Source organism: Aulonocara sp. 'chitande type north' Nkhata Bay, linkage group LG4 (assembly GCF_057382095.1).
Source record: "Aulonocara sp. 'chitande type north' Nkhata Bay isolate Kocher_YH1m ecotype deep benthic linkage group LG4, A_spYH_male_GT1.1, whole genome shotgun sequence".
Taxonomy (NCBI): Eukaryota; Metazoa; Chordata; class Actinopteri; order Cichliformes; family Cichlidae; genus Aulonocara; species Aulonocara sp. 'chitande type north' Nkhata Bay.
In genome coordinates this window covers 21,760,058-21,783,908 of record NC_141347.1, presented here as the reverse complement: position 1 = coordinate 21,783,908, position 23,851 = coordinate 21,760,058, and the positions used below count along the sequence as shown (strand labels likewise).

At 39.7% G+C, this 23,851-nt stretch overlaps 3 protein-coding genes and 1 long non-coding RNA gene across 5 annotated transcripts; 2 read left to right on the top strand and 2 right to left on the bottom strand.

The window, feature by feature from the left end:
• Positions 1 to 1,412: 1,412 nt before the first annotated feature.
• On the top strand, positions 1,413 to 6,448 carry LOC147332519 (cytosolic Fe-S cluster assembly factor narfl-like). Its single transcript, XM_086289109.1, has 11 exons — positions 1,413 to 1,539; positions 2,526 to 2,621; positions 2,706 to 2,849; positions 2,937 to 3,066; positions 3,153 to 3,287; positions 3,829 to 3,947; positions 4,044 to 4,173; positions 4,254 to 4,326; positions 4,453 to 4,590; positions 4,845 to 5,002; positions 5,394 to 6,448. The coding sequence occupies exons 1-11, from the start codon at positions 1,474 to 1,476 to the stop codon at positions 5,633 to 5,635; spliced, it is 1,431 nt and encodes a 476-aa protein (XP_086145235.1). The 5' UTR covers positions 1,413 to 1,473; the 3' UTR covers positions 5,636 to 6,448.
• Positions 6,268 to 10,725, bottom strand: LOC147332518 (uncharacterized). The gene is made up of 5 exons (XR_015128817.1): positions 10,660 to 10,725; positions 7,955 to 8,136; positions 7,729 to 7,849; positions 7,472 to 7,624; positions 6,268 to 7,324 (listed from the first exon to the last, which is right to left on the bottom strand). It is a non-coding gene; the product is annotated as an uncharacterized LOC147332518 (long non-coding RNA).
• Positions 10,035 to 15,071, top strand: LOC147332517 (cytosolic Fe-S cluster assembly factor narfl-like). Its single transcript, XM_086289110.1, has 11 exons — positions 10,035 to 10,145; positions 11,132 to 11,227; positions 11,312 to 11,455; positions 11,543 to 11,672; positions 11,759 to 11,893; positions 12,442 to 12,560; positions 12,657 to 12,786; positions 12,867 to 12,939; positions 13,063 to 13,200; positions 13,455 to 13,612; positions 14,005 to 15,071. The coding sequence occupies exons 1-11, from the start codon at positions 10,080 to 10,082 to the stop codon at positions 14,244 to 14,246; spliced, it is 1,431 nt and encodes a 476-aa protein (XP_086145236.1). The 5' UTR covers positions 10,035 to 10,079; the 3' UTR covers positions 14,247 to 15,071.
• LOC147332516 (hydroxyacylglutathione hydrolase-like protein) lies at positions 14,915 to 23,635 on the bottom strand. 2 transcript variants are annotated; one of them, XM_086289117.1, is made up of 9 exons: positions 22,445 to 23,635; positions 21,997 to 22,138; positions 19,173 to 19,237; positions 18,963 to 19,080; positions 18,726 to 18,834; positions 18,355 to 18,458; positions 17,977 to 18,078; positions 17,600 to 17,679; positions 14,915 to 16,010 (listed from the first exon to the last, which is right to left on the bottom strand). In XM_086289117.1, exons 2-9 carry the CDS (start codon positions 22,099 to 22,101, stop codon positions 15,860 to 15,862), a joined length of 834 nt encoding a protein of 277 aa, XP_086145243.1. In that variant the 5' UTR covers positions 22,102 to 22,138; positions 22,445 to 23,635; the 3' UTR covers positions 14,915 to 15,859. The 2 variants fall into 2 exon arrangements, with proteins under 2 accessions (XP_086145243.1, XP_086145242.1); XM_086289116.1 differs by having other exon boundaries at positions 22,374 to 23,634.
• Positions 23,636 to 23,851: the final 216 nt, after the last annotated feature.

Below are 23,851 nucleotides of genomic sequence, written 5' to 3'. Positions count from 1 at the left end.
CATTGTTTGTAGGATGACCACAAGGGGGCAGTATATAGCGGTGTGCAATACGCTTTAAACAAAGCCACTTTAACTGGAAGTGAACAAAAGCTGAATTTGCGTGCAATAGTATTTGCCTGTACATAGAGCTTACATCGTTGTCTGTATATGTCATCATCATCATTCATTTGCTCAGTAATAAAGTGACCGAGGTATTTCACCTTTTTATGAACTTCAAGAGTTTTTTGTGCCAGTTTAAACAAAGGGAAATTTAGCTGTTTATCCTGCTTGGTTCTACATATCAAAACAGCACTTTTAGCAGCATTGTACTCAATGTCATATTGCACACCATATTCAGTACAGACATTAAGAAGATCCTGTAACCCAGCACTGCTTGGACTAAAAACAACCAGGTCATCTGCATACACAAGATGATTTATCAGTGCTTCACCTAATATACACCCAGTGTTACAGGCTCTCAGCTGTATGGACAAATCATCGACATATAAATTAAATAAAATTGGAGACAAAATCCCACCCTGTCTGACACCATTGCTGACACCAAAGGGGGCAGAAATACTGCTTCCCCATTTAACCTGCATGTTCTGATGAGCGTACCAGTAAGAGAGAATCCTCACGATGTATTGAGGAACTCCCCGTGTCTTCAATTTATCAAAAAGTTTTCTGTGGTTCACTCGATCAAAAGCCTTAGAGGCATCAATGAAACACATGAGGACAGATGAATTTTTAGCCCTATACAACCTGACTATTTCCTTGAGTGCATATATGCACATGTCAGTGCCGTGCTTTGGTTTAAAGCCAAACTGATTATCCAGAGAAGAGATGAACACACTAACTCTATCAAACAGGATTCTTTCTAACACCTTAGATAAAATACTGGCTAGTGCAATCGGCCTGTAATTATCCAAACAGCTCACTTTTGCAGCTTTGTCTTTCATAACTGGTACCAGTAAAATACACAGCATTGAGTCTGGTAATATGCCATGAATCATAAGCCCAGTGAAACAGAGTGCTAAAAGAGGAGCTAGCCTTAAACTAGCATGTTTTAAATGTTCTGCAGTGATGTGATCCAAACCAGAGGATTTATTATCAGACAACCTATGAATGGCTTCATATACTTCATGTGTCCTTACACTTATTGTGTCATTACTCATGTCAAGATTGTCCTCATATGGATCACTTTTTATACAGTTAAACAACGCAATACAAAAATAAGACTTTGGCAAATGTACTGGTGATCTTTTACCCTTAAATGACCTTGCAGTGGGGGGGTCATTTAAGGGTCAAGTGGTTTTACGCTTTAAAGAAAACATTCGTAGAAAAAAGATAATTGTGGGTATCAGTGTTTTGGCTTCGTAAAACAATATAATTTATGTATTTATTGACATAGGTATACAGTTGACATTTCTAAGGTTTGTGTCTGTGTTTCTCCCTGCTATTCGCGACATACGAGTAAACTTTACGGCAGTAAATATGGCTTCTCATTTCAGCGGTGTGCTGCAGCTGACAGACCTCGATGATTTTATAACTCCTTCTCAGGCAGGTTTTGTAACACTCGTGTAACATCTTACAATATCATATGTATTTTTGTGGGACATCGCTAACGAGTGATTAGCTTCACGTGTATGTATAAAAAAATAATACTAATTGAAGAAAACCTACCCAAGTCGCTAGCATATCTAACCGTAACTGTTCTTATCTGTTGTGAGTTGACATAGAGTAGTTTTCGAACAAAGTTCGCCATATTACGATATTTATAAATTGGAGTAATTTTGTCTCAGTTTGTAAAATCCGTGAACTTTAAAGTGACGAGACGGATGTTGCGCAGTTAGCTTACTGCTAGTTATAGCGATCATGACGCAAGTATGACGAACTGCTGGAAACAAGTCTTTTAAAAAGAGCTTATCGCGCTCGCTAGCAATGGTTTTGTGTTTTATGTCCTATCATATACTTTTTCCTGTGTTGTTTTAGTTTTCTTTGGTGCCTCTGGGCGTTGTCATAAATTGTTTTCTATTGTACATGAATGGAAAGACGGTTGATCGAGATGACATACCTATGGAGGAATGAAATGCCTAGTGAACCTTTTAACCAGATTAAGCTGATGAGCCACACCATGAAGATATGAGAAAAAAGGTGTGGAAGTTAGGTTAAGAAGACCTAAGGTGAAGGTGACCAATCAGTGAGCAGCAGTCTGTGTTTCAGTATGTTGCTCCGAGAAGGAGCAATGTTTGCTTTGAGAGTGTTGATAGAGAAGGTCTGAAGGTGTTGCACTGTGTCTTTGTGGAACCAGAGAAAGCAGGAATGGGGAAAAGAGGTAGACCTTAGTGAGATTCATGGATGTAGTGAAAAAGGACATGCAGAGAGTTGGTGTGACAGGAGGGGATACTAGGGCCAGGTGGTGGAAGATGATCCACCGTGGCAAACCCCAAAATTGAGAACAATAAAAGAATTAAAAGAACATTGTATGTGGATTTAGCATTTAAAAAATTGCTAATTTATTTTTTCTTGTTGACTTTTTTCTGCAGGAGTGTGTTAAGCCTGTCAAAGTAGAGAAGAAACAAGGTAAATCTGTGGCCAAAATACAGATAGAAGATGATGGCAGTTATATACAAGTCAACAAGGTGGGTTTAAAGGCTTGAGTTTGAGTTGTTGAATTTCAGGTATTGCACCGCCCCATATTTTGAGTTCATCAAATGTGTTTTTAGGATGGTGGGAAGCAGAAGTTGGAGAAAGCAAAGATCACACTGAACGACTGTTTGGCCTGCAGTGGCTGTATCACCTCAGCTGAGAGTGTCCTCATCACACAGCAAAGCCATGAAGAGCTCTTCAAAGTGCTCCGTAGGAACAAGGTAGAGTTACGTCGTCTGAATGCTACTTACATGAGACTAATAATTTAGCCTGGCATCATTTTCACCTGTGAATCATTTCAACTTCAGGCCAATGAGACAGAGCAAAAGATTGTGGTGGTGTCAGTGTCACCACAGGCCAGAGCCTCCCTGGCAGCACATTATAACCTGAGCAGTAGTGAGGCAGGCAGGAGGCTTACCTCGTTCTTCAAAGACCTTGGTGAGTGTAAATATGCATTCAAACAATGGGCTTATTTAGGTTGACATAGTCACCTCTGAAAATTGTTGTTGTTACTGTTGTTGCAGGAGTTCATCATGTGTTTGATACCAGCTTCAGTCGGACCTTTAGTCTGCTGGAAAGTCAGAGAGAGTTTGTGGAGCGTTTCCAAAGGAAGGAACAGGATAGTAAGGCCCTGCCCATGCTAACGTCAGCCTGTCCAGGTATTCCACCAGAAACACTCAGGAGCACAAAGTAAAATTAGTGATGTTGGAGGGTCCTGCCTTTTTCACGTCATCCTTGTTTGTCTTTAATCGTTTACTGTCCTTGTGTGTAAAAAAAAAAAAAAAAAAAAAAAATGTTCCACTCTCACAAAGAAAGAATGTTTAAAATTTTATTAGCTACTTATTATATTTATTGATTTGATCAAAGGTTAAATTAACAGAAGTCAGTCCTCCAGTGTCAAATAATATCTAGTAATCCAGTATGCAGTTGGGTTAGTTAACAGTGATGGGCCACATAACTGACATAATACTGTGTAGAAGTCTTGGGCCACCCTTCATTTCTTTATATTTTGCTAGAAAAATGGTGGAAATAGATGGAGTGATTTATTGAAATGTGCAAAATGAAACTGAAATAGAGTAGATAATGGGTACACAGAGTTTGTACAATTCTAACAAGCTTGAAAGTCAATAATTAGTCTGACCAACTTTATTCTTCAACCCAGCCTGGACTGTCTTAGGCAAGTGTCTCTCTTTGGTTCAGGGTGGATCTGTTATGCAGAGAAGACTCACGGGGAGTATATTCTTCCATTTATTAGTACCACTCGCTCCCCCCAGCAGATGATGGGATCTTTGGTCAAAAGCTATTTTGCTGAACGACAGGTGAGCTTTGTATTTGTTGAGGAGTGGTGTAAATATACACAGTTCAAAAGTCTCAAAAAGAGAGGCTGCTGAAATGTGTGTTCCATGTATTTTTAGAAGCTGAGTCCACAGCAGATCTACCATGTGGCAGTAATGCCTTGCTTTGACAAGAAACTTGAGGCTTCACGGTCAGACTTCTACATGCCCAACGCTGAGACCCGTGAAGTGGATTGTGTCATCACGTCTGGTACAGTGATTACTCCTATAGTGGTCTTTGTGTGTATGGACTCGCATTATCGTCGGTCTTATTTTTCCTATCTATTAAAGGGGAGGTTCTGAAAATGCTGGAGGAGGAAAATGTGTCCCTTAATGATCTGGAGTCTGCTGCCCCAGATATAATGTACGTTCTTTTTCATTTTGCTTTTTTTTTTTTAAAAATTTGATAATTCACTCACATAAAGTAATTATACAATTCCACCTGCATAGCTAGACTCATTCCCTATTCATTTATTTTTTTTTATCACAGGTTCAGCAGTTTCTGTGGAGATGAGTTCCTGAGTCATGCTGGGAGTGGATCAGGAGGTTACCTGCATCACGTTTTTACACATGCTGCCAAGCACCTTTTCGGAGAGGAGGTGAAGAATCTTACCTACAAGACCCTCAGGTGAGCATGTCGCCTCTTCTTAAAGCAGCAGAAGCGCTTCACGGTGGTGTGATGTGTCCTGGAACAGCCAAGCTTGAAACCAAATATAAATGAGGACACATTCTGTGCTCGTGATGCACATTCACAGTAGCTAGATCATCTCAAAGTAACACTACTCATGAGACTGATTATGCCACTCCACCATGTCAGGGGAATGTTCAGTTTCTGTTGATTTATATGATGCAAGAACCCGACACAATCACTCTTTGCCACAGGAATAAAGACTTCCAGGAGGTGAGTCTAGAGAAAGATGGCGTTGTCCTGCTGTGCTTTGCCTCAGCCTACGGCTTCCGCAACATTCAGAACCTGGTGCAAAAACTCAAGAGGGGAAAATCGCCTTACCACTTTGTTGAAGTTATGGCCTGCCCATCAGGTGAGGTGAAAAATGCAGATGTTCAACTTTCCAGATACCTTTTTTTTTTTTTTTTTTTTCCTTCATGTGAGCCATTGAACTTTTGACCTATTAGAATAGGAGGTTACCCACATAAGAGACTGAATTGTTACCTCAGCACTATCATTTTTACATGCAAATTAGCCACGCTAAGCGATAAGCTGGTCCGAATGTTTTAAAAATGGCATTGCTACATACAAATGGACATGAAATTATAAGATGCAGCATTTAGTCACATCTGTGAAGTGAATAGTACAACATGCATGCATTACATCGTCAGGGGAATAACCAACAAACAAACTCCACAATAGTCACATCAGCTTGCCGTTTGTTATTTAATGTTTATCTATGTTTGTCTTTACCTCTTGTTCAGGAAGCCTGAATGGCGGCGGGCAGGTGAAGCCCTCGACTGGCCAAAACCAAAAAGAGTTGCTCCAGAAAGTTGAGGATCTCTACAAAGCAGAGCGCCCCCTGTTGCCAGAAGATGACGCTCGCGTAGCTGAATTGTACCAGTCCTGGCTCAACAGTGTAGGAGATGAAAGAGCCAAAGAGCTGTTACACACACAATACCACACTGTGGAAAAAATGACCAATGGTCTCGCTATGAAGTGGTGATACATGTTTTTTGTTGTCCAGCAGAGTGTTTCTGCAGAGTTTTATTTTGCACAAATTTTGGACAGGCTGTGTCTACAGATCGTCCAAATATATAATATTTGTTTGCTAATACCTCTTTGTAAAACACTTTCCTCACCTAAAAGCTTTATGGCAGAGGGGTATACAATGAAGGAAGACCAACACAGTCAGGCTGTCTCTTCCTTAGCTGCCTTGACAAAACCTAAAACCAGAGTCGGCGATAATGGAGGTGGTTATCAAGTTTCTCTGTTAAACTGGCATTTCTGCTTCAGGTTCTATGTACACTCACATTAAAAAATGAGCATTTCACACATCACACGACGACTCTTGCACACAAAATGATCCCTATGAGTGTCATCCAATTCTAATCAGAGATGATGCTTTACAGCTGAGCTTCATTTGTGATGTTACTAAGATACGGCTTAATAACGTGCACATATGTAAGGTATTCCACCAGCAGAGAATCTGTATTGCATTTAAAGATGAAAATGTGCCATTTAACCTGCTTTGAACAGGTTCAGCAAAAGTCATCGCAGTGATTTAGCCACTGGGCCACCTTTGTGCTGCTGAAAACTTTGGTATAAAGTTGACACAGCCAACAAGCTCATATATTCTTAGTAAATATGTGAAAACCTGTTAAAATGTAAGCAAAATGTATTCATTGATTTGATCGTTACATGTGTGTACACATTTTGAAAATAAACATTAATTATAGCTGTGTGTTTTATAAGTTACTGAAAAAAGAACACTGTGTCCTGAATATGGATTGAGACCGATGTTTTAGTAAATAATCTTTTGACTCCCATATACAGCTTTTAGGCTCTTGTATTTTGTGCATGTAATCTTTGGGATGAAAATCATCAATTTACATTCATAGTGATGTTCACTGCATGTATTTTTCTACCCTTGTAATACACTTTAACATATTCGATACCTGTCCCAAAATAGTGAGCACAAGGTAGAGTCTAAATGACAAACAAATTCACTTAAATTAAGGTAAATTAGATCTGAAGCTTTCACTTCCAGAATTAAGAGGACAAAGACACTGGGAAATATATATATACACATATACATCATCTCTAAACTGACCAAAAAAGTTAAATGAGAGAACTGTAGCAATGTTACCAGTGTAATTACAGAGGGGTGCAGATATTGAAAAGCATGTTAGATATAAGTGGGATAAACTGATTTCATTTTTACAGGAAAGCTCTCTGTAGTAAGCTGGAGCACTGTGAGAAATGTTACATTTGAACAAATAGAAAACTACATCAAAGAAAAGTTCCAGAAATTATGAATGCTGGCAATCATCTCTTTGCAGATTTGAAGAAAAAAAAAAAATTCTGTGTAACTCTACTTTAAACTGCCTCAAAAGAATCTCGTGCAAAAATGCACCAAATAACTTTAAAGGAGAGGATTCAGTATGTCTTATGTGTGCATTTTAGCAAGAGTTTAAAAATAGTGTTTGAATCTTCATCCTAACCTGTTGCTCCTGTGTAGTTCCATCAACCTCCATTGTAAAGTGGACCTGATGGAGAACCTCTTGGGAACCAGACTCTACCACACTGACCACAGCGGTCTCAGCCTCCACCATTTCCTGCTCCACCGGCTGCTGCTCCTCCACAACTACAACCTCTTGCTGGGCAGCCACTGCAGCTTGATCAGCGTCGATTCCTGAACAAATCGCAAAGAATCAGCAAATCTTCAAACTGAGGCATAATACACTATAAATTAAACTGACTATACATCCATAAAGACGACTTGTTAGTTTTTAGCTAGTTTCTTAAGAACAAATACACAAAGACAGGAGCTAAATCCAACCTTTCTGCACTCCATCCTTGCTGACCAGGATTTCCTTGTACTGAACAAAGCGGATCTTTTCTGTGCATGGTGTGAGAGCTTTGAGGTGTCTGGTGAGAGCACCGGATTCTCTGAAGGCCTGGCCACACAGGGTACATCGATACGGCCGCTCATCTGCAAGAGAAAAGATGTCATTTAAAATGTAGTTAGGTCATTTTCACGAGATGACGTCGGATTAAATAAATAGGTCTCGTGTGACGTCGGTTTTCTCGTCGTACCGGTGTGGCGATGGTTGTGACGAATCAGGGAACCTTTTGTTCGAAACGACGTCCCACATAGGTCTCATGAGAAGTTTTTCTGGTCACTGTGAGTTTTCATGTGCGTTCTCAAGATATTGGTCTGAGAAGAAGAAAAAATGAATAAATCACACAGGCCAAATTAGCAACATAAACTCCTAATAACCATTGTGTTTACATTTTCCAATTAAAATAAATGCAAACTCACAGTTTTAAATGTTTTTTTACAAAGGTGGCAAATGTAACGTCCCTCTGTGTTGACTTTATACATGAGCTTGTCACTGTCACCACTGTCAGATACGACTCCTTCTGTTTCATCTGACTGGTCAGACACTTTAAGGGAAGCAGTTTTCTTCCTGCGCCCTCGACCTAACTGAGTGTCGCTTACATCTGTGAGGAGGAAAAAGAAATTTCAATTCAATTCAATTCAATCTTTATTGGCAGACTACATGTCCATAAAAACAAGACAAGAAACACACACACACAACACAAGGTATACCATTAAATATATATATGTATATAAATAAGTATATAAATCATTTGTAAAAATATAAAACCATAATATACATAAAACACAATTACTTAAAATAAATCAATAAATACACAAACACTTTAACCAGTGCTTTCTGAGACTGGATGAGTAACGGGAACCACTCACTGTCGGATCTGTAAGTGCTAAAATTATACTGTTACTCGAACCATCCAGTCGTTCTCTAAAACTGAACATTAACTTTCTTAAAAGTGCTTTAAAAGTCCAGACACCCACAGCTACAAACATCTGACTGGCACTACCACTTCTAGGTATCCTGCAAAGGATTCTCATCGCATCATTATATGCAACATGCAGCTTCTGCATGCTACATTGTTTGTAGGATGACCACAAGGGGGCAGTATATAGCGGTGTGCAATACGCTTTAAACAAAGCCACTTTAACTGGAAGTGAACAAAAGCTGAATTTGCGTGCAATAGTATTTGCCTGCACATAGAGCTTACATCGTTGTCTGTATATGTCATCATCATCATTCATTTGCTCAGTAATAAAGTGACCGAGGTATTTCACCTTTTTATGAACTTCAAGAGTTTTTTGTGCCAGTTTAAACAAAGGGAAATTTAGCTGTTTATCCTGCTTGGTTCTACATATCAAAACAGCACTTTTAGCAGCATTGTACTCAATGTCATATTGCACACCATATTCAGTACAGACATTAAGAAGATCCTGTAACCCAGCACTGCTTGGACTAAAAACAACCAGGTCATCTGCATACACAAGATGATTTATCAGTGCTTCACCTAATATACACCCAGTGTTACAGGCTCTCAGCTGTATGGACAAATCATCGACATATAAATTAAATAAAATTGGAGACAAAATCCCACCCTGTCTGACACCATTGCTGACACCAAAGGGGGCAGAAATACTGCTTCCCCATTTAACCTGCATGTTCTGATGAGCGTACCAGTAAGAGAGAATCCTCACGATGTATTGAGGAACTCCCCGTGTCTTCAATTTATCAAAAAGTTTTCTGTGGTTCACTCGATCAAAAGCCTTAGAGGCATCAATGAAACACATGAGGACAGATGAATTTTTAGCCCTATACAATCTGACTATTTCCTTGAGTGCATATATGCACATGTCAGTGCCGTGCTTTGGTTTAAAGCCAAACTGATTATCCAGAGAAGAGATGAACACACTAACTCTATCAAACAGGATTCTTTCTAACACCTTAGATAAAATACTGGCTAGTGCAATCGGCCTGTAATTATCCAAACAGCTCACTTTTGCAGCTTTGTCTTTCATAACTGGTACCAGTAAAATACACAGCATTGAGTCTGGTAATATGCCATGAATCATAAACCCAGTGAAACAGAGTGCTAAAAGAGGAGCTAGCCTTAAACTAGCATGTTTTAAATGTTCTGCAGTGATGTGATCCGAACCAGAGGATTTATTATCAGACAACCTATGAATGGCTTCATATACTTCATGTGTCCTTACACTTATTGTGTCATTACTCATGTCAAGATTGTCCTCATATGGATCACTTTTTATACAGTTAAACAACGCAATACAAAAATAAGACTTTGGCAAATGTACTGGTGATCTTTTACCCTTAAATGACCTTGCAGTGGGGGGGTCATTTAAGGGTCAAGTGGTTTTACGCTTTAAAGAAAACATTCGTAGAAAAAAGATAATTGTGGGTATCAGTGTTTTGGCTTCGTAAAACAATATAATTTATGTATTTATTGACATAGGTATACAGTTGACATTTCTAAGGTTTGTGTCTGTGTTTCTCCCTGCTATTCGCGACATACGAGTAAACTTTACGGCAGTAAATATGGCTTCTCATTTCAGCGGTGTGCTGCAGCTGACAGACCTCGATGATTTTATAACTCCTTCTCAGGCAGGTTTTGTAACACTCGTGTAACATCTTACAATATCATATGTATTTTTGTGGGACATCGCTAACGAGTGATTAGCTTCACGTGTATGTATAAAAAAATAATACTAATTGAAGAAAACCTACCCAAGTCGCTAGCATATCTAACCGTAACTGTTCTTATCTGTTGTGAGTTGACATAGAGTAGTTTTCGAACAAAGTTCGCCATATTACGATATTTATAAATTGGAGTAATTTTGTCTCAGTTTGTAAAATCCGTGAACTTTAAAGTGACGAGACGGATGTTGCGCAGTTAGCTTACTGCTAGTTATAGCGATCATGACGCAAGTATGACGAACTGCTGGAAACAAGTCTTTTAAAAAGAGCTTATCGCGCTCGCTAGCAATGGTTTTGTGTTTTATGTCCTATCATATACTTTTTCCTGTGTTGTTTTAGTTTTCTTTGGTGCCTCTGGGCGTTGTCATAAATTGTTTTCTATTGTACATGAATGGAAAGGCGGTTGATCGAGATGACATACCTATGGAGGAATGAAATGCCTAGTGAACCTTTTAACCAGATTAAGCTGATGAGCCACACCATGAAGATATGAGAAAAAAGGTGTGGAAGTTAGGTTAAGAAGACCTAAGGTGAAGGTGACCAATCAGTGAGCAGCAGTATGTGTTTCAGTATGTTGCTCCGAGAAGGAGCAGTGTTTGCTTTGAGAGTGTTGATAGAGAAGGTCTGAAGGTGTTGCACTGTGTCTTTGTGGAACCAGAGAAAGCAGGAATGGGGAAAAGAGGTAGACCTTAGTGAGATTCATGGATGTAGTGAAAAAGGACATGCAGAGAGTTGGTGTGACAGGAGGGGATACTAGGGCCAGGTGGTGGAAGATGATCCACCGTGGCAAACCCCAAAATTGAGAACAATAAAAGAATTAAAAGAACATTGTATGTGGATTTAGCATTTAAAAAATTGCTAATTTCTTTTTTCTTGTTGACTTTTTTCTGCAGGAGTGTGTTAAGCCTGTCAAACTAGAGAAGAAACAAGGTAAATCTGTGGCCAAAATACAGATAGAAGATGATGGCAGTTATGTACAAGTCAACAAGGTGGGTTTAAAGGCTTGAGTTTGAGTTGTTGAATTTCAGGTATTGCACCGCCCCATATTTTGAGTTCATCAAATGTGTTTTTAGGATGGTGGGAAGCAGAAGTTGGAGAAAGCAAAGATCACACTGAACGACTGTTTGGCCTGCAGTGGCTGTATCACCTCAGCTGAGAGTGTCCTCATCACACAGCAAAGCCATGAAGAGCTCTTCAAAGTGCTCCGTAGGAACAAGGTAGAGTTACGTCGTCTGAATGCTACTTACATGAGACTAATAATTTAGCCTGGCATCATTTTCACCTGTGAATCATTTCAACTTCAGGCCAATGAGACAGAGCAAAAGATTGTGGTGGTGTCAGTGTCACCACAGGCCAGAGCCTCCCTGGCAGCACATTATAACCTGAGCAGTAGTGAGGCAGGCAGGAGGCTTACCTCGTTCTTCAAAGACCTTGGTGAGTGTAAATATGCATTCAAACAATGGGCTTATTTAGGTTGACATAGTCACCTCTGAAAATTGTTGTTGTTACTGTTGTTGCAGGAGTTCATCATGTGTTTGATACCAGCTTCAGTCGGACCTTTAGTCTGCTGGAAAGTCAGAGAGAGTTTGTGGAGCGTTTACAAAGGAAGGAACAGGATAGTAAGGCCCTGCCCATGCTAACGTCAGCCTGTCCAGGTATTCCACCAGAAACACTCAGGAGCACAAAGTAAAATTAGTGATGTTGGAGGGTCCTGCCTTTTTCACGTCATCCTTGTTTGTCTTTCATCGTTTACTGTCCTTGTGTGTAAAAAAAAAAAAAAAAAAAAAAAAAAATGTTCCACTCTCACAAAGAAAGATAGAATGTTTAAAATTTTATTAGGTACTTGGTATATTTATTGATTTGATCAAAGGTTAAATTAACAGAAGTCAGTCCTCCAGTGTCAAATAATATCTAGTAATCCAGTATGCAGTTGGGTTAGTTAACAGTGATGGGCCACATAACTGACATAATACTGTGTAGAAGTCTTGGGCCACCCTTCATTTCTTTATATTTTGCTAGAAAAATGGTGGAAATAGATGGAGTGATTTATTGAAATGTGCAAAATGAAACTGAAATAGAGTAGATAATGGGTACACAGAGTTTGTACAATTCTAACAAGCTTGAAAGTCAATAATTAGTCTGACCAACTTTATTCTTCAACCCAGCCTGGACTGTCTTAGGCAAGTGTCTCTCTTTGGTTCAGGGTGGATCTGTTATGCAGAGAAGACTCACGGGGAGTATATTCTTCCATTTATTAGTACCACTCGCTCCCCCCAGCAGATGATGGGATCTTTGGTCAAAAGCTATTTTGCTGAACGACAGGTGAGCTTTGTATTTGTTGAGGAGTGGTGTAAATATACACAGTTCAAAAGTCTCAAAAAGAGAGGCTGCTGAAATGTGTGTTCCATGTATTTTTAGAAGCTGAGTCCACAGCAGATCTACCATGTGGCAGTAATGCCTTGCTTTGACAAGAAACTTGAGGCTTCACGGTCAGACTTCTACATGCCCAACGCTGAGACCCGTGAAGTGGATTGTGTCATCACGTCTGGTACAGTGATTACTCCTATAGTGGTCTTTGTGCGTATGGACTCGCATTATCGTCGGTCTTATTTTTCCTATCTATTAAAGGGGAGGTTCTGAAAATGCTGGAGGAGGAAAATGTGTCCCTTAATGATCTGGAGTCTGCTGCCCCAGATATAATGTACGTTCTTTTTCATTTTGCTTTTTTTTTTTAAAAATTTGATAATTCACTCACATAAAGTAATTATACAATTCCACCTGCATAGCTAGACTCATTCCCTGTTCATTTATTTTTTTATCACAGGTTCAGCAGTTTCTGTGGAGATGAGTTCCTGAGTCATGCTGGGAGTGGATCAGGAGGTTACCTGCATCACGTTTTTACACATGCTGCCAAGCACCTTTTCGGAGAGGAGGTGAAGAATCTTACCTACAAGACCCTCAGGTGAGCATGTCGCCTCTTCTTAAAGCAGCAGAAGCGCTTCACGGTGGTGTGATGTGTCCTGGAACAGCCAAGCTCGAAACCAAATATAAATGAGGACACATTCTGTGCTCGTGATGCACATTCACAGTAGCTAGATCATCTCAAAGTAACACTACTCATGAGACTGATTATGCCACTCCACCATGTCAGGGGAATGTTCAGTTTCTGTTGATTTATATGATGCAAGAACCCGACACAATCACTCTTTGTCACAGGAATAAAGACTTCCAGGAGGTGAGTCTAGAGAAAGATGGCGTTGTCCTGCTGTGCTTTGCCTCAGCCTACGGCTTCCGCAACATTCAGAACCTGGTGCAAAAACTCAAGAGGGGAAAATCGCCTTACCACTTTGTTGAAGTTATGGCCTGCCCATCAGGTGAGGTGAAAAATGCAGATGTTCAACTTTCCAGATACCTTTTTTTTTTTTTTTTTTTTTTTCTCATGTGAGCCATTGAACTTTTGACCTATTAGAATAGGAGGTTACCCACATAAGAGACTGAATTGTTACCTCAGCACTATCATTTTTACATGCAAATTAGCCACGCTAAGCGATAAGCTGGTCCGAATGTTTTAAAAATGGCATTGCTACATACAAATGGACATGAAATTATAAGATGCAGCATTTAGTCACATCTGTGAAGTGAATAGTACAACATGCATGCATTACATCGTCAGGGGAATAACCAACAAACAAACTCCACAATAGTCACATCAGCTTGCCGTTTGTTATTTAATGTTTATCTATGTTTGTCTTTACCTCTTGTTCAGGATGCCTGAATGGCGGCGGGCAGGTGAAGCCCTCGACTGGCCAAAACCAAAAGGAGTTGCTCCAGAAAGTTGAGGATCTCTACAAAGCAGAGCGCCCCCTGTTGCCAGAAGATGACGCTCGCGTAGCTGAATTGTACCAGTCCTGGCTCAACAGTGTAGGAGATGAAAGAGCCAAAGAGCTGTTACACACACAATACCACACTGTGGAAAAAATGACCAATGGTCTCGCTATGAAGTGGTGATACATGTTTTTTGTTGTCCAGCAGAGTGTTTCTGCAGAGTTTTATTTTGCACAAATTTTGGACAGGCTGTGTCTACAGATCGTCCAAATATATAATATTTGTTTGCTAATACCTCTTTGTAAAACACTTTCCTCACCTAAAAGCTTTATGGCAGAGGGGTATACAATGAAGGAAGACCAACACAGTCAGGCTGTCTCTTCCTTAGCTGCCTTGACAAAACCTAAAACCAGAGTCGGCGATAATGGAGGTGGTTATCAAGTTTCTCTGTTAAACTGGCATTTCTGCTTCAGGTTCTATGTACACTCACATTAAAAAATGAGCATTTCACACATCACACGACGACTCTTGCACACAAAATGATCCCTATGAGTGTCATCCAATTCTAATCAGAGATGATGCTTTACAGCTGAGCTTCATTTGTGATGTTACTAAGATACGGCTTAATAACGTGCACATATGTAAGGTATTCCACCAGCAGAGAATCTGTATTGCATTTAAAGATGAAAATGTGCCATTTAACCTGCTTTGAACAGGTTCAGCAAAAGTCATCGCAGTGATTTAGCCACTGGGCCACCTTTGTGCTGCTGAAAACTTTGGTATAAAGTTGACACAGCCAACAAGCTCATATATTCTTAGTAAATATGTGAAAACCTGTTAAAATGTAAGCAAAATGTATTCATTGATTTGATCGTTACATGTGTGTACACATTTTGAAAATAAACATTAATTATAGCTGTGTGTTTTATAAGTTACTGAAAAAAGAACACTGTGTCCTGAATATGGATTGAGACCGATGTTTTATTAAATAATCTTTTGACTCCCATATACAGCTTTTAGGCTCTTGTATTTTGTGCATGTAATCTTTGGGATGAAAATCATCAATTTACATTCATAGTGATGTTCACTGCATGTATTTTTCTACCCTTGTAATACACTTTAACATATTCGATACCTGTCCCAAAATAGTGAGCACAAGGTAGAGTCTAAATGACAAACAAATTCACTTAAATTAAGGTAAATTAGATCTGAAGCTTTCACTTCCAGAATTAAGAGGACAAAGACACTGGGAAATATATATATACACATATACATCATCTCTAAACTGACCAAAAAAGTTAAATGAGAGAACTGTAGCAATGTTACCAGACAGAAAAATGTCTATAAAAAAAAAAGTAAATATCAAAGCAATGAAAGTTTCACATGCATACAAATAATAATGAACTGAAGGTTACATTTCTTCCAAAACCAGTTATTTGAATCAATAAATACACAAAATGTAATCTCGACAGTTTTACTGAAAATTGGTATTAACAGACGTTAACTGGTGCAGTTGGTGTGTAAGAGACTGGGAGACCGGCCTCTAAATTAATTTGTTTCTGAGGAATATTTAATGACAGCAGCTTTGTACTGCATTTTAAATGCAAAGAGGGGATTCCACTTGATGGTTAACCAGCACTCAGGGGTGTATTGGTCAGACTTTGTTTTAAAGCAACAAAACAATGCACTCTACAGGTCTTGTGTCTCGCTGCATTCAGTTTTTCACCCTCATCCTCATTCTGTTAGCTCTGGTTAACTGATTTACATACTACTGCTGATGCCTGTGAATGTGGACTTCAAGGTCTGAGGAGCCCCCATTCCAGAGCCAGCATGGCGTGAGGAGGAAGTCTCTCCTTGGGCTTCTTGAATTTGTCCTTCTCTTTTCGCAGGACCCTCAGCACCTCTATGGGGTCAGTCTTCCCCGTGAACTTCTGCACTGCTTCCTCCCTGCAGTAAAAAAAGATTTGAAAAGGAAGAAACACAACTGATGCACCACTACACTACACTATAGTACAAAATAAAAATATTTGAGAAAACTAAGAGCTTCCCTCTAGTTCAGTCCAGGTTTTAAAAACAGTTGACCACAAACTGATTCGAGCATAGAGAATAACACACGGTTACTGAGCGTTTCCTGTTTTTCAGTCGTACGTGAAGTGTTGTGCAAGTCTTGAGTCACCCTTTTGCTTCCAAGGAATCAAACTATCTTGTAACGTTTTAAAGTGGTCTTGAGCAAAATAGTGTGAATCATTTTCAAAGGAATGTTTTTTTATTGTTATTATTTACTCAGCCACTTAACACTGTCCTATGAATCATTCGAGCATAAACAACGAATCCAACTCAAGTGATGAACCGGTGTTGTGACAAATTAGCAAAGAACCTATTTTAAACAGTATCTTTAGGCACTTTGTTTCTAGCAGCCTGTAACAAAAACACATAATTTGTTACAGTTACATCTATGAAAAATACCAAAGATAATACAGTTTGACTGACACAAAATAGTAGCTTAAAAAACTATTCGCTGAAAGCTTGGTGTACAGTGTCCTTAAAAAAAAACAAGAAGAAAGAGAGGAAACTGGACAAGTGGAAGACAAAAGAAGAAGTGGCACGCCTAAAAAAAAAAATATATATTGATAGCAGATGAACACCATCTGAAAGTCATGCCATTAACAAATAGGAAAATCTGTTCAGCCGCAGGAAGTGGAAGGGTGGCTGTTAAGAAGCAATTTTTAAGGACAGGGAGGCAAAGCTGAGGTATGCCAAATTACACAAGAACAGCACTGAAGATCAGTGCAATGTGGAAACGACACTGTCAATGCAGTAAAAGCACACTTGGATAGAAAAACAAACAGTGAAACACTATTAGTCATGGACTGGCCTCCCCAGAGGCTGGACTGCAACATTTTTGAAGCAGTGTGGGATCATCTGGACAGAAAACAGAACAAAAAGCAGCCATGATCCAAAAAAAGAGCTTTGAAGCTAATTCAAGAAGTCTGGAAGACTTTTCCTGAAGACTACTTAAAGAAATGATGAGAAAGCTTCTCTAAGAGAGTTCAGGCTGTATTAAAGAATAAAGGTGGTCATATCAAATATTAACTTTAAAGCTTGTTAGGATTGTACAGAATATGTTTTTGTCTTATATACTTTTATTTGATGTATATGTTTGTAGCTGTTTCAATGAATCCCTCCACCCATTTCCCATTTTCTGAGCAAAATATAAACAAAGATGAATCGTGACTAGAAAATGTATCTAATCTGTTTGTGAGGGGTAGCCAATCACAAGAAAGTTAGTTACTTAGTTAGTAGGAGGCAGTTCCAAGAGCCATTATAACATAAACAAGGGTTATTTTAAACTGTGAATGATGCAAAGCTGGTAAAGCACAGAGCTGGAAATGACCCAAAGGGTTTCCCACAAAGGGAGTTTTTGTTTCTGGAACAGGAATTAAAGGTTGCTTATAGTGACTAACTTGATTTTAAAGTAATTGTGTTTCACCTGACCCATCACTCTATATATGCTATACATAAACATCCAGACTCACGAGACACGAAGAAAAGGGTTGTATTCGAATTCTTCCATCAGTGTAGATGGCACTGTGGGTTTGTCATCATCATCTCTTGCCTGCAGAGACAGCAAACACTTTAAGAAACCTGGTATAAACATATTTAAATGTATTTAAAGATTAAGGCTTGGACTATTCTCTGTGCAGCAAAAGCCTGTAAAGGATTACTTATCTGTGCAACAGACCACCATTGTTGTCCAAGATATTTAAAAACAACAACAACAATGATCTAACTGAAATGCCTTTAACACACTGGAAATAGTTGTGGATCACCTACTATGTAATCTGTATATATTTGCGTATCAGGAGAAAACTGCAAGCCTTATTCTTGTAGCAGCTTCCTGTATCATGCTCACCCTGGCCCAGCTCAGCATCTCCTTAACCTTTTCATTTTCTGGCTCCACCAGCATGGCAAACTTCAAGTTCTTTATGGTGTACTCGTGCCCACAAAACACCTTCTAAAAGATGAACAAAGCCTCATTTAAAGTAGGGATTAGCTCACAGCACAGCTTCAGTATCTTTACTCATTCTGGGCTTTGTGCCATTTTTAAGACAGTTTGTACTATGAAGGGTGAAAAGAGAGCCAGTCCTGCCCTCAATTCACTGATTGTTGTGGAGTGATGATTCACTATAGTGATTTAGACTTATCTGAGGTCATGCTAGCTGTTGTTAACCCTGTAGAGGTCGTACACACATGCATACGCAAACAGTTAGTATTTCTTGTTTCCACTAACCGTGTCTTGAGGTAGGGAACCAAGCACCTGGGTGAGGTTGTGGTACATCTGCTCTGCTGTACCCTCAAGGAACCGTCCACATCCACCAATAAACAACGTATCCCCTAGCAACCCAAAGAAAGGACAAGGGGATGTCACAGGAGGCAGTGGTCAGTTTTTGTCATCGCACACAACATGGACAACTTATAGTATTCATATCTCTAGCCACTCAGAAATCAGTTATTAAGATTATTTGCCTGAAGACACAACAGTTGCAACATGAAGTGAGTCATTTTTTTGCCTTTACTGTACAGTCAGAAGCAGTATGGCGAAATCTACTAGTGTCTTGGATTTCAACCGTGCACTGATTCTTTATGTGTACAGAAAAAGACCTGTGAACACAGCAGGGGCGTCAGTGCACTCATCCTCCCAAACAAAGTAGCACATGTGACCAGAGGTATGGCAGGGAGTAAACAGGCACCTCACATTGATGGAGCTAAACTGCAGATGAAGAAAAGGACAACGAGGCAAAAAAAAAATCAGAACTGAAAAAGACAACAGGTTTGTAAAATTTCAAAACGCAGCTAAACGGCATCTTCATCGAGCTCCTGTAGGTGCTTTGTGGACACCTTCAGTTCCTGTGCATTTGTCACTTTATCCGTCAGACCCCCGATTCGATCGTCTCCCCCGTACACCCTCAGGCCAGGGACCTCCTTCACCAGAGCCTCATTCCCACGAGCGTGGTCCCTAGTAAGCAGAGGCACCAAATTACTCCATTAGCCTCAATTTGACTGAGATGCTTTGCAGTGTTGTTACCTGACACGAAACGCTCCTCTTACCAGTGATGGTGTGTGGTGAGAACAGCTATCAAGGAGACGCCTTCTCGTTTCACTATTTCTAGCAGCTGTGGGGGGAAAAAAATCATCCAGTCACTTTTAAAGCAAAACAGCCAAACAGTCCTCAGGTGCAGCTTCTTTGTCCTATGATTGTTTTAGCTTCAGAAAAGTGTAATAGTAGGAGAATGTACAAGGTGCATTAAATGATGAGGAAAGCAAACATTTATTGCAGCCCTTAAAATTCTTCTTCTTTTGTTGGCTCATAATTAAACTGATCCACCTTCCCTTCTTTTGCCCCTTGCAGAGTCACACCTGTCGCCAAGGCTGGACTGGGACAAAAAATCGGCCCGGGCATTTTGACTAGAGACCGGCCCACCAGGATAAAGATTGAAATGTGACGTCATTCAGGGATAAAACCGCAAAGGATTCTGGGAACTTGTGGCAAGAGGTACTAGCGCACGCAGGCTTTCAATTGAACTCAGTTACACAGCGATAAAAAGAAACCCAAAAAATGGCAAGAAGCTGTTGTATTATTAACTGCAATAGCCGGTCGCATGACAGCCACGGGAAGCCGATGGGTAAAGAGATCGTTTTTTTTTTTTATCGGATTACGTCGTTGAAGTGAAAATTTTTAAGCCATGTTTCCGAAGTAAGAGCCGACGGATGGTCTGGATATACCAAATATAACATCTCAGAACACTCCAGCTCACATGTTAGTTTGCTCCAAGCATTCCCACAAAGGTCAGAGTTTTGTAGTAGTTAATGCGTCATTTTTCTTAACATAATTGGTGATATAGGTTACAAGCAAGTCTGGCGCTGAACAGAAATTGTAGCGCTATGCTCCTTTGTTTATTGTGCATAAATAGTGAATTGTCCTGACACAATATTGCGTTTCGCTTCTGTTATAACCATGGTACACTGACAAAACCATATACTTTTATTCACAAGATAAAACAGTTGTTTTGTATCACTAATTGTCCATTGCGATTACAACATACAATATTATTGTCACTGCTACATTTCTGTAATGCTACTGTAACCGGTTTCTGCTTCATCCCGCTGCAACAGTTCGGCCCAAACAGACTCCTCGACTCTGCGTTGTGTAGTGTTTTTAAAAAGACAAGGAGTCTCTGATCGATCGTTGCCACGGTGTATTATCAGTGCACAGGCTCGCCACACACCACTCCGCACAGCACACTACGGCAGAACATCTCATTAGCATTCCGCTTTAGCATGCAGTTTCACACATTAATAAACAAATGAAAAGTACATAAAACTGGTGTTGGACATGTGTCCACTAAGCACTTATTACACTCGGTGCTCGTCAGCTAATCAAACATGTTTTATGTGTCTGTACTACTTAGCTATATTGTGTGCGGAACAATACAACTCACCTCTCGTATGGCTATGGCAGACTGGCAGCGATTACTGCAGCCAGCCACACCGAGAGGGGGGGCGCTGTTTCCCCATTACACTGATATTTGTGGCAAGTGGAATAATACCACATAAACACTGTTACACTACCAGAAATTATTTCCACTACTAATTAATTACCGTTGAGCTCAAAGGTCCTATTAATAAACTGTTAATGAATGTGTATTTATGAAGACGATTTGTGAGACTGGTAAACTTATGATATGTACAATAGTCTTTCGTTCTACACGGTGCGTTTCAAGGTCCTGTCCGTCGGTAAACTGTACCTGGGCTTGTTGCAGTGACCTGAAGTTACTAAACTTCATGAGTGTATGCACTCACTCCAAGAAGCGTATAATTATAAATCTGAGCGTGGTGAAAGTTGGGCAGCACGCTGACGTCTTTTGTCCACTCTTTCACTCCTTTGATTTTTTCCTCGTATCTTTTCTTTGTCTTTTCGTCGAGTCTGTCTTTGTACGGACCGGCATTGTTCTCCTTTTGTTTTGTACATTCCTTTTTTGTGCGGCAAAGAAAAAAAAGAAGGTATTGGAACCGGAGAATGAACGTTTTGCGGTGCTGCAAATGTTTGCATTTGATGCGGTACTTGGATTGTTTTGCCACGAGTTCCCGGCATGCAATGCGCGAAAATCACGTGATTGCTAAACAAGGGGGAGGGTGCATCCAGCCTCCTCGGCTGTAATTGGTCCAGCCCAGAGTCGATCATGACCAATTGGCCAATCCAACACCTTCCATTATATATACCCTTCCTAAAAAAAAAAAAAAAAAAAAAAAAAAAAAAATCCATCGGCCCATAAAAACAAAAAATCGCCAGCGGCCCACCGGGCAAATGCCCGGTATGCCCGATGGCCAGTCCAGCTATGCCTGTCGCCCTCTCATTCACACACATGTATTCTGTTTTGCTTCACTCTCACTACAAATCACAGTGTCTGCTGCAAACATGATAGTCCCCACAGAGACTCCTGCCTGACTCCTGCCTCATCATAGCAAACACACCTCACCACCATCTCGCTGTCCTCATACAGGTCCTGCATCACCCTACTTCTCTGTCACTCCTCACTTCCTCATACTGACTTCCAGAGTGTGTCTCTTTGCACCCTATCATGCCTTCTCTGGAGACAGTGCAATTCCTTTTGACCTCTGTATACCTCTGACCTCTCCATAAACACTCTCAAAGCAAGTATGGTATCTGTAGTGCACTTTCTCTACAGTATCTATGAATATTGCTTTTTAAAATTTCCTTATTTTTAACAAACCAGTTTTCGATTTTTCACTGAATCAATTTTTAAACTGTTTCCTTGTTTTGTTAGATACATAGATGATCAAAAAAATAAGTTGAAGTCTTTTCTGAAGTATGACGCCATTTTTAAATCACAGGCACAACAATGTCTCTCACCCGGTGTGGCACAGCCGGGTCCACAGCTATCGCCTGTTTGCTCTGCTCCTCTATCACCAGGTACATGTAGTTGTCTTCCAGGATGGAGATCACCTTTACCTTCATGGTACCCGCACACGCATGCGCACCACAGTGAGCGACGCTTCAAGAAGAGGTTTGATTAGTTAACGTATGAATCATTTACTTGAACGCACCTGTCTTCTGCACGAGATGTTAAATACTTCGTCAAGCATAAACAGGTAGTCGATATAAGCATGCTGGCCGGTGTAAGCTGCGCCAGCCCGTAAACTACAGTGTCATGTAGCCGAGTACTTCCTGATGATGTCACATGACTCTAAAATCTAAAAATAGTTTTAAAAAAATCAGAGAAGAGCTACCTCTCTTTAAGTGTACCGATCAGGTCGTTTATTGCAGCTGGACGGTGCCCATCTTCAAATTATTAACTCACATTTCTGTCAGACGAAGAAGTTATCGCGACATCGTGGAATCAAAGGGTCAAAACTAAGACCTTTTAATCGAGCTGGAAACAGTCAAACGCCTTTAAATTTGTTACAAATATATACGTGTGTGTGTGTGTGTCGTAGGGGCTTATTTATCAATGTGTTTTTTCTTGATTCATGCTTCTCTGCCCCTGGAAATGTACAAGCCTTGGTTAAAAATAAAAACCAGTTAAATTATTAACATCTAAAATTTCAAATAATTATTCACATTTTTACATTGTTAAAGACTATAATTATTTTATAATAGTAATTAACTATTAGTAAAGCATGAATAGGCATTTTCAGACATTATCTGACACCTTTTAGGATGGCTAATCATTATTTTGCAAAGAGTTTTTATATAGAAGCAAACATGAATGTGGTGCATTTATATAGTTCAAATTACTAAACAATGGATAAAGTATGGCTTTTTAATAGTCAATCCAGCCTCTAGGGGCATAATATCAGCCTTGTACAATTCAATTTCCAATTTAAAATGTTCTTCAATAGCTGCCATCAAATCTAAATGGGAACAGGACCTTAACTCTCATTTGACAAAAGAACTGTGGGACTCTATCCTTGGCCAAGTTCACATTATATCATTGTGTGCTCGACACACACTCATTCAATTTAAGATTGAATTTAAGGGCTAAGTTGGTGCCAGAGGCAGACCCAACCTGTAGAAGGTGTGGGGGTGCCCCTGGTAGATTACTTCATATGCACTGATCCTGTCCTTCGTTGGCCAACTTTTGGACCTCTGCTTTCTATATAATGTCTGAAGTCATGCAGCATCAAATTAAACCAGAGTCACTCTGTGCTATGTTTGGTGCGGGCCAGAACCTGAAGTTGCCCAACTCCAGACACAGAACATTAAACTTTTCATTACTGCTGGCCAGATGAGCTATTTTACTTAAGTGGAAAGACTCTTCTCCCCCCTCGTATGTGCAATGGGTAAAAGATATGTCCTGTATGGATTTAGAAAAAAATAGATATACAGTTTGTGGGTGAAAAAACACATTTTATAAACTGTGGTTCCCTTTTCCGGGCTTCTTTGAAAGGCCCACAACTATTGTTTCTGAGTAGCCCACAGATTAAGTATGGCTACATATCCATAATGTGCTTACACATATGTTTTTTTCCCCTCAATTTCATTATTAGGACTGTGTGCACACAGTCCTAATAATAATAATAATAATAATAATAATAATAATAATAATAATAATAATAATAATAATGTGTCCACATCAATCACCTACTAAATGAAACAAAATAATAATTATTTTTAAAAAATGCTACCGGACCTGCTTCTTAATACTTTCATCATATTTAGACATGAGAGAAGCTTAATTCCATGGTTTGCTAATAGACAAGATTTA